Source organism: Aspergillus flavus, chromosome 6 (genome assembly GCF_009017415.1).
Source record: "Aspergillus flavus chromosome 6, complete sequence".
Classification (NCBI taxonomy): Eukaryota; Fungi; Ascomycota; class Eurotiomycetes; order Eurotiales; family Aspergillaceae; genus Aspergillus; species Aspergillus flavus.
In genome coordinates this window covers 898006-907134 of record NC_092410.1, presented here as the reverse complement: position 1 = coordinate 907134, position 9129 = coordinate 898006, and the positions used below count along the sequence as shown (strand labels likewise).

Genomic DNA, 9129 nt, shown 5'->3' with positions numbered 1-9129 from the left:
AGTCTTCACATAGGCTCTTGGTCCCGTGGTGCCGTAATATCCGCCATGGATGAATCTGGCCACCATCTGTGGTCTCTGCCTTCTCGGCACCGAGAAATCTACGGTTAGAAACGTCATCACCCTCCCACTTTTGAGGTTGTCAAAGGGACTTGGTTCACTCTTGGCTCCAACAGACTAGGGAAGAAAAGCCTAATCCAATACAGGAATGGGTTCGTCAAGTCGACCTGTGAGTTTTCTCTGTCAAAACTTTTGTGGAAGTATTACTCCGAGTTACCTGAGAGGAGTATGTAGTAGACTACTAGTAGCAAGTACTTAATTACATGAAGGATGCAGAGATCGCTGTCACATGCTCTTTTTAATTTTCCTGTCGCGTCATAGGAGATACAAGAACAAGAACAAGAACAAGATTGGAATATTGGATTGAGTTATATGGCTGTGACAAGACGCTGGTTAGAACCACGAGGCATCCATAGTATTACTATGATTACTCCGTGTACTTCCGTACACTCTCAATTAAAGAAGACAACAAAAGCTTCCTGGTTATGAACATGGAGATGAAAAATTTAATTCAAAATTGAAAAAATAAATAAAATAAATAAAAATAAAAATAAAAATACAACTCAAAGTGACTAACCGATAGGATTTCCCTTTAGCGTACCAGTAAAAGTCCAATGAGACGAAATAGGGAGAACGAGCTTCAAGGGAATCCGTCGTCAATGAACTCGGAATCGAGAGCAAAAGCAGTTTAAATCATTATCCACGGATCGCCGGCAACAACGAACCACTCCGCGTCATCGTCTGAAATCTTATTCAAATCATTCGTTCCCTGCACCTTTTCCCTCTGTAATTTGCTTTTCTCTTCCCCCTTCACCCTGTTTGAAGTTCTTATTGCTCGTGTCTTGTGCCCAAGGAATCAAAGCGCACCGCCTCATTCTTGTCGCCGGATCGGTGCCGTCATCAGTCGGTCTGGTCGCCCATTGGGTTTGGTAGGGCCATCGCATTGGCTTTGGGGGAATGATTCGTAGTATCAACAGACAAGGACAACGACTGAACATTTGCTCCCCGCAATTTGTCGGCCCTTCTGGACTGGTCCCTGGGTTGATCATTTGCTACGAACTGATCATCCTGTCATTCGTCTCCAATTATCAATTTATTCTTCTTGTCAACGGTACTCCATGAGTACTTCTCCTCTTTTCCTCACTCACAACACCCAAACTCTCCGCATTTTTCTTCCTCGTACCGCCCCGTGTGTCTGCTCCCTTGCGTTGGGCCGGTCGATCATCTGCCAAAACGGAAAAGATTGCAATAAAAACGAAGGACTGTAACCAAAAAAAGAGACAGAGAAAAAAAGAAAAAAAAAAAAAAAATTGAAAGGCCCCCCAAGTTAGTCGCATTGAATGCGCGTCACGACTGCGCTTTTTTAACCTCTGCGACCTGAAAATATCTGGTACCTCATATTTACTTTTGGGTTTTGCTTTTTTTCGTTTTCAACCCTTGTTCTTATTGCGAGCCGCCGAGGACGGAGTACAGGGTAAGTCGTTCTTTTACTTACTCCCTGCCTGGCTCTTTCTCTCTTCGTTCCTTTTATGTCCTTTTTTCACCTTTCAATCCGGTGTTTCTCTTTCTTTTAGCCCTGCTTCGCTTCCTTTCTTTTGAAACTGCTTCTAGAAAGTGAGGCTCGTTTCAGTTTAGCCCCATCGCTCCCTTCCCTTTCCGTTTTCACTTAAAAGGGACTGAGACGTCGATGATCCGAAATTGTTTCTTCGTTTGAAAAATAAAAACTTCCGATCAATTATGCTTCTGAATCGGCGTCTTTCACAATGACAACCGCTCATATTACTCCTCTACAGCAGGACCTTTCGGTCACGACCACGAGTCCGGTTGTCCAACTACATTGTAGTCCCCCGGAATCTTTATCGTCCGGTCATACAAGTCCTAGCGCGGAACATCGTCAGTCAGTCGACCCATCGGCCGTCGTTGGCGCCAATTTCCCCAAACAGACCAATCGCCGCGCTTCAATTTTTAGGAAGTTGGCGGGTCCACGCGAGAACGCAAAGCGATTCCTCCGCCTGGGGGGTTCCGTCCGCGCTCAATCGCCACCATCGATCCGCTCAATGTCCCGTACACAGCGTCCCCGTCCGGTCTCCGAGATCGTATTGTCTCCCGAAGATGCACGAATGCTCGCCTCTACTAGTTTAGGAGCCGGTTTAGGAACGGGTAGAATGCGCTCCCACTCCTCTTCTACCGGATCGGTAAATCAGTCTTCTGCGGGGTCCGTAACGAGTGCGCCGTCATCGGACTCGATGGGACCGTTTCCGACGCTACGCCACGAGAAAATTGTTGCAACAGGAAGTGGTATCACGGTGGGCATTGCCCTCACGGAGCCTGTGCTATACCTGCAGGGATACGATCATAATGACCCGAGCACCAAGAAATTCGCCATTCTACGCGGTCAGTTGCATCTCAAGGTCACCAAAAGCGTCAAGATCAAGAAGATATCGATCTGCTTCCGTGGCCATGCACAAACCGATTGGCCTGAGGGTGGGTTTCCAACAACCATGGTTCATTTGATTTTCTAAGTGCGCACGCTGACTGGACTTTTGCCTCTCTGCAGGAATACCACCTAAAAAGGTACATTACCATGATAAGAAGGACCTGGTCACCCATGGTATGATGTATTTCAATCACGGTGATTCGGTTCTGCCGCAGAATGACTACGGAGCAAACTTTTATCAGCATGCTAAACCGGTCGCCTCCGTTACTGGCAAGGATGGTAGCCCAGTAACTATTACCCGCGAAATTTTCTCAAAATCTGGATCCTCAACCTCTCTCGGTAATGGCCACCCTACGAGCAAGGAGCTTAAACGCCTCTCTCTTCAATCCAATCACTCTCGCAGCTTCGGGAAGAACGATCCGCCCCCTAGCGTAGTCGCTCATCCACAGCGCAACTACCGCATGTTTCCCGTCGGTGATTACCTGTATAATTTCGAGTTCACGATCGATGGCTCCCTTCCAGAGACCATCAAGACAGATCTAGGTTATGTTCGGTATGATTTGGAAGCCATCGTGGAACGATCAGGCGCGTTCCGCCCTAATCTTCTAGGTAACCTTGAAGTGCCGGTCATTCGCACGCCGGCTGAGGGCTCCTTGGAACAGGTCGAGCCGATCGCTATTTCCCGCAACTGGGAAGACCAGTTGCACTATGACATCGTTATCTCAGGGAAATCCTTCCCATTAGGCAGCCAGGTCCCCATTGCATTTAAGTTAACACCGCTAGCCAAAGTCGAATGCCACCGGATTAAAGTCTATGTAACGGAAAACATACAGCATTGGACGGCAGACAAGAGCGTCCACCGCTTCCAGCCGGCCAAGAAGGTGCTACTGTTCGAGAAACGAGCTGATTCAGCCAGCACGAGTACATACCCAGGCAGCTCAATGCGCGTCACGGCAGGTGGTGGGATTGACTGGGATCATCGTGCAGCTGCTGCGAGGGGCGATGAGATTGTGGACCGGAACCGAACAAATCTCTTGGGAAATTTGGCTAGCGACTCCGGCGTGGGTCCGACCGAAATGGAGTTTAATGTCCAACTCCCGAGTTGTCATGAGATGAAAAACCGGGATGAGTCTCACAAGCTACACTTTGACACAACGTACGAAAACATACAGATCAATCATTGGATCAAGGTAAGATAGGCTTCCACCTGTTAGGTTCTGAAAGCAATATGACTAACGCAATTCGTCCAGATTGTCCTTCGTCTCTCTAAGGTGGACGAAAGAGATCCGACTAAGCGGAGACATTTCGAGATCTCTATCGATTCTCCATTTCACCTACTTTCGTGCAAGGCCACACAGGCCAACATTTATCTCCCAGCATATACCTCGCCAAATTCGGATCCTGCGCCGCCTGCCCAGGAATACGAATGTGGGTGTCCAGGAGCCGCCGCGCTCAATAGAGCCAGCTCGAACGGCCACTCTCCGTGCTCTGAGGCAGAGGAACCGCCGACTAGAGCAGTTAACCGAAGTTTCACGAATGGCTCTGGCGGCTTGGCACGACCTCCCCAGGCGCATTTGGCCCACGAGCCAAGCGACCGTGCAGATGAGCCTCCACCGCGTCCTATGCATCTTCTCCGCGCCCCGTCATTTGCTCCACCGGCATTTGAAGATGTTCCACCACCGCCACCTCTCATAACACCGCCTCCTGAATACACTTCTATAGTCGGCAATAACGACCGGGAGACGGTGCTGGAGGATTATTTCTCTCGGCTATCGTGTTATGAGGAAACTGCCGATGACCCACGGGGCCTCGGACGGGTTGATGTGCCTTTGACCCCTGGAGGGCGGGTGAACCGCAGTATGGACGTCCCTCGGGAGTGGGTTCGCCTGGACCAGTCGACCGTCTAAGCCGTTAGATGGTTCTCGGCTAGATATCAGTCATGGAGTTACGATGTCATGAATTAAATGTATTCTTTTCATCTTGAAGGGGATTCACGGGTGTTTGATCTTACACCTGAAAACTCCCCTTAACGGTATCATACGATTAGCGCTGTACGCTGACGGGTTATATTTGTTACAAATCGGGTTTACAGGGTTATAAGGCGCAGAAGGATAAGGATGATGGCCGGCGCTGGATTAAGGAAGGCATCATCAAGAGCGAACTTGATTGTTTTGGAGTTTCTTTTCTATGCTATACATTTCTCAAGTTCGTTATGTCTATGTCCCACAAACATATTTGAACTAGCGATTGATACAATTATTTTCAAACATTTACATGTTATCAAAGTATATAGACCGCTGTTTCATTATTACGATCTTGTAAGTACTTCATATGAACGCGTCGCTTCCAACAGCGCATCTACAGAGACTACAATCTGGCGGCTATCTCCATACACAGGTATCGATTGTTCCGGATAACTTTCACGTCAAATATTATGCAATCACAATTCTCTTACCGGAGAATCAATAGCATCAACAGGTACATATGAAGAAGCTATAGGCGTGTGATATGGGAACATCCCCTTCGAGATTGCCTCGGCACAATGACTGTGAAGGGAAAGTAGCAAATCTTATTCGAAGACGCACACTACTAGTGTTAAACTTTAGCCGGTGAGATGACAGTCCAGACTGAGCAGATTAAGATTTCCGGAACATATGCCGTTACAGACTTGGATGTCTGGTTATAATTGCCGGAAACCAAGCAATATTTACCTACGTGATAGGACGACGCTAACAGAGACCAACCCGACTAGATCAAGGGCCGTTCCGCTGACCTTCTATATGACCGACAAGAGAATCTTGTGGCCTAGAACATGCATGTTGGCTGTCAGGCCATGGCTGATGAGCCCAGTTCTCACCAGCCGAAGTTATCTTGTTTGGATATCAGTTTAACCGGGTAAAAATGTGGAGATTAAATTGCGAGGTTGCAGTCCCCGGTGGCTATACTAGCACGTGGTCTCCTGCATGTCAGACTGGAGACCATCACACTTGGATATGGCACCTCAACTCATTTCCCCAGTTTTCCTCTTAGATTAATTGAGGGGTCATGAACAGCCACCCAGCAGAACTGTGTGGCGGAAGCATAGCTACAGCTTAGATGATGATACCCGATTCAGTATGGAGGAGATGCCATGGGTGGAAATACCAACCTGTGGCCTTGCTCTCTGGCTTGAATCTCGATGGTTATGAAACAGGGCCGCTGTTTCTCGACGATTTCCTCTACCGCACGACGGATCATCTGATCGATCATCCAATAGACGCCTGGCCCAGAAGTGCGAGAAGTCCGTATGACTAGTCCATCCCAAGATTCCGCAGCCTTTCCTATTACGATGAGGAGCAAGAGACTACGGGGCAAAGTGTCCAGATTCTGCACAACGTGAAGCTCGCCGCTAGGTCTTAGCCACTGGGAATACGAACCTGTTTAGGCTCAGTGCGAACTGATTTCCGCTCTTTTCTTTGCTTCAATAGAGGTTATTCTGTTTTCATCACGGAGAATGAGCTGCTTGTGTCTCCAAATATTGTTCCTCCAACGGACCGGCGGTCCTTCGATCCGGTGGAAAAATCCTCAAGTTTGCACGATACGATGATGTCTGAGCCGGACAGGGCATCTATATAAGGATGACTTCTTTCTCGAGTTCTTCGATATCTCTTATGAAATCCAAGCACCGGCAAAGCTTTGTGGAGTCAAGATGGCTTCCCTTTCCCTCTCCAAGATCTGCCGCAATGCCCTCATCTTGTCCTCAGTTCTGTCAACTGCCCAGGGTCAGCAGGTTGGGACTTACCAGACCGAAACCCATCCCTCGATGACCTGGCAGACATGCGGTAACGGCGGTAGTTGCAGCACCAACCAAGGCTCCGTTGTCCTCGATGCCAACTGGCGTTGGGTCCACCAAACTGGAAGCTCTAGCAATTGTTACACCGGCAACAAGTGGGATACTTCCTACTGCAGTACCAATGACGCATGTGCCCAGAAATGTGCCCTGGATGGTGCCGACTACTCAAACACTTACGGCATCACCACCAGCGGCAGTGAGGTCCGTCTCAACTTTGTCACCAGCAACTCCAACGGAAAGAACGTCGGTTCCCGTGTCTACATGATGGCCGACGATACCCATTACGAGGTTTACAAGCTGCTGAACCAAGAGTTTACCTTTGATGTGGACGTCTCCAAGCTCCCATGTGGTCTTAATGGCGCTTTGTACTTCGTCGTAATGGATGCCGATGGAGGTGTTTCCAAATATCCAAACAACAAAGCGGGTGCTAAGTACGGTACTGGTTACTGTGACTCTCAATGCCCACGGGATCTCAAATTTATCCAGGGACAGGCCAATGTCGAAGGCTGGGTATCGTCAACCAACAATGCCAATACAGGCACTGGAAACCATGGCTCCTGCTGCGCGGAGCTGGACATATGGGAGTCCAACAGCATTTCGCAGGCTCTCACTCCTCACCCATGCGATACGCCGACCAACACTCTATGCACTGGGGATGCCTGCGGTGGCACATATAGTTCCGATCGCTACAGTGGCACGTGTGATCCTGACGGTTGCGACTTCAACCCATATCGTGTGGGCAACACCACCTTCTACGGCCCTGGCAAGACAATTGATACCAACAAACCGATCACAGTTGTGACCCAGTTCATCACCGACGACGGCACTTCCAGCGGCACCCTATCCGAGATTAAACGGTTCTACGTGCAAGATGGCGTCACGTACCCCCAGCCCAGCGCAGACGTTAGCGGTCTCAGCGGCAACACCATCAACTCTGAGTATTGCACCGCGGAGAATACCCTGTTCGAAGGCTCGGGCAGCTTCGCGAAACATGGTGGGCTCGCCGGTATGGGTGAAGCCATGTCGACTGGCATGGTGCTGGTTATGAGCTTGTGGGATGATTACTATGCCAACATGCTCTGGCTTGACAGCAACTACCCCACCAACGAGTCCACGAGCAAGCCCGGCGTGGCCCGTGGAACTTGTTCCACGTCGTCTGGCGTTCCTAGCGAGGTCGAAGCCTCCAACCCTAGCGCCTATGTGGCCTATTCCAACATTAAAGTTGGCCCTATCGGCTCCACCTTCAAGAGCTGATCTCCGGGGCGGATCTCCATACCTTGCAGGTGATGAACTTTATCTACTTTGAGTGCTTCTCGCTCACTGTGGGTGGTCGCTATGATCAAATGTGTTTCGCCATCGCTATGTTAGGAGGAATATCAAGTGTATTGAGAAGCAAGAGAAATGTACGGTGACGCTGTTGTAGCCAGGAGAATATGCAATGAATATGACGTCGTTGAGATCTAAAGTCCTTACCGCCCAGAACCCTGTGGAGAATCCCGCATAGAGCTTCCTTTTCGGATCATGCCGAGCGGATGCTTTCTCAGCTGCTGTCATTCAAAATGATCCAGTGACCACCGGCCAATTTACCTCAATTCTCGTAGATTTCTTTCCTTTGCCGTCGCCACATTTTCCTGCCGGGAATAGATCATACTGTACCTCAGAACAACCATATCTATCCTCACCCGGTAAGTCTATTCGCCCATAGGAAGTTCCCGACGCTCATCTGTATTTAAGGTTGGCACCCACACGAGTACAATTCAATAAACTCAAATCCATACTCCCTGTCACTATGACCGTGGAAGTTGTTCCCCTCACAGAAGCCGACATACCCGAGGCGATCGAAGTTATCCAACAAGCGTTCGCAGAGGACCCATATTTCCAATGGGTTTTCGATCCCTCCAAGGTGAGTTCTGATCAACGGACAAAACCACCATTTCCAGAGTCCCAAAACTCAAGCCCGGCTATCACAACACAAGGCAAGCAATCCCACCACAGAAACAATAGCTAACGAACAGCGGCCCATCAACGCGGTCGAGGTCAACCACCGACCGACGTGATGGACAAGCTATGCCTGGAACACAGTTCAACAAGCAAAGAAACTATGATTCTCTCGCAGCACGGTGCCTCTGGGGGATCAACAACGCCCTGTTCCACGTCGCCAAGGAAACCGGGGAGAATGGCGTCGACCGCGTGGTCGGCGTGTCCTGCTGGCTTCCGCCGCATGCCGCCTCCGAGCCGGAGAGCTGGTACAGCTGGTGTCAGGGGTGGCTGCTGAGCTGGCGACAGATGCTCAACAACGTGTGGCATCTGGGACGGGGCGGGCTCCGGACTAATCGGTACTGGATCTGGAAGGAGAGGCAGCAGGAGGCGCAGAGCGCAATCTGGGATGATCCGCGGGGGTACTATTTCTGCAACATTGTGGCTGTTAGTCCCAAGGCGCAGGGGGGTGGGATTGGGAGGAAGTTGTTCGAGGCAGTTACTGATATGGCGGATCGGGAGGGGGTGAAGTGCTATTTGGAGAGTTCGCGGAATGTGCCTAATGTGCAGATTTATGAGAAGATGGGGTTTAGGATGAAGAAGGAGATGGAGTGTCGGGATGGGGAGGATGTTTGCATGGTAGGTTTCTTTTCTCTTATCTTTGCTTTGCATCTTGAATGATGGATGTCTGATAATGTGTTTGACAGCTTTATTGCATGGTTCGTGAGCCTAATTCGGAGAAGTGAGGGTTCGGGCGGTTTCTATCTGTTTTTACTGTATGCGGTATTTGATGGCGAATCGGGATGGCGGGGTTTACGGAGGCCTG

The 9129-nt window shown here is 49.7% G+C and overlaps 5 protein-coding genes across 5 annotated transcripts; 4 read left to right on the top strand and 1 right to left on the bottom strand.

Annotated features, from left to right (window-relative positions):
• Nucleotides 1-49: 49 nt before the first annotated feature.
• F9C07_2285939 (uncharacterized protein) lies at nucleotides 50-704 on the top strand (the record flags this gene model as incomplete). The annotated part of the gene is made up of 3 exons (XM_071510794.1): nucleotides 50-103; nucleotides 204-226; nucleotides 334-704. 3 exons carry the CDS (start codon nucleotides 50-52, stop codon nucleotides 422-424), a joined length of 168 nt encoding a protein of 55 aa, XP_071367702.1. The 3' UTR covers nucleotides 425-704.
• Nucleotides 705-1820: 1116 nt separating this feature from the next.
• F9C07_2235347 (arrestin or S-antigen, C-terminal domain-containing protein) lies at nucleotides 1821-4401 on the top strand (the record flags this gene model as incomplete). Its single annotated transcript, XM_041294211.1, has 3 exons — nucleotides 1821-2541; nucleotides 2615-3684; nucleotides 3745-4401. The coding sequence occupies 3 exons, from the start codon at nucleotides 1821-1823 to the stop codon at nucleotides 4399-4401; spliced, it is 2448 nt and encodes an 815-aa protein (XP_041149484.1).
• A 525-nt stretch (nucleotides 4402-4926) lies between these two features.
• On the bottom strand, nucleotides 4927-5743 carry F9C07_8180 (uncharacterized protein; the record flags this gene model as incomplete). The annotated part of the gene is made up of 2 exons (XM_071511737.1): nucleotides 4927-5040; nucleotides 5643-5743. The coding sequence occupies 2 exons, from the start codon at nucleotides 5741-5743 to the stop codon at nucleotides 4935-4937; spliced, it is 207 nt and encodes a 68-aa protein (XP_071367701.1). The 3' UTR covers nucleotides 4927-4934.
• Nucleotides 5744-6182: 439 nt separating this feature from the next.
• Nucleotides 6183-7580, top strand: F9C07_2235346 (putative 1,4-beta-D-glucan-cellobiohydrolyase; the record flags this gene model as incomplete). Its single annotated transcript, XM_041286949.1, has 1 exon — nucleotides 6183-7580. One exon carries the CDS (start codon nucleotides 6183-6185, stop codon nucleotides 7578-7580), a length of 1398 nt encoding a protein of 465 aa, XP_041149485.1.
• A 535-nt stretch (nucleotides 7581-8115) lies between these two features.
• F9C07_2235345 (acetyltransferase, GNAT family) lies at nucleotides 8116-9049 on the top strand (the record flags this gene model as incomplete). The annotated part of the gene is made up of 3 exons (XM_041286950.1): nucleotides 8116-8229; nucleotides 8331-8942; nucleotides 9011-9049. The coding sequence occupies 3 exons, from the start codon at nucleotides 8116-8118 to the stop codon at nucleotides 9047-9049; spliced, it is 765 nt and encodes a 254-aa protein (XP_041149486.1).
• Between the last annotated feature and the right edge of the window lie 80 nt (nucleotides 9050-9129).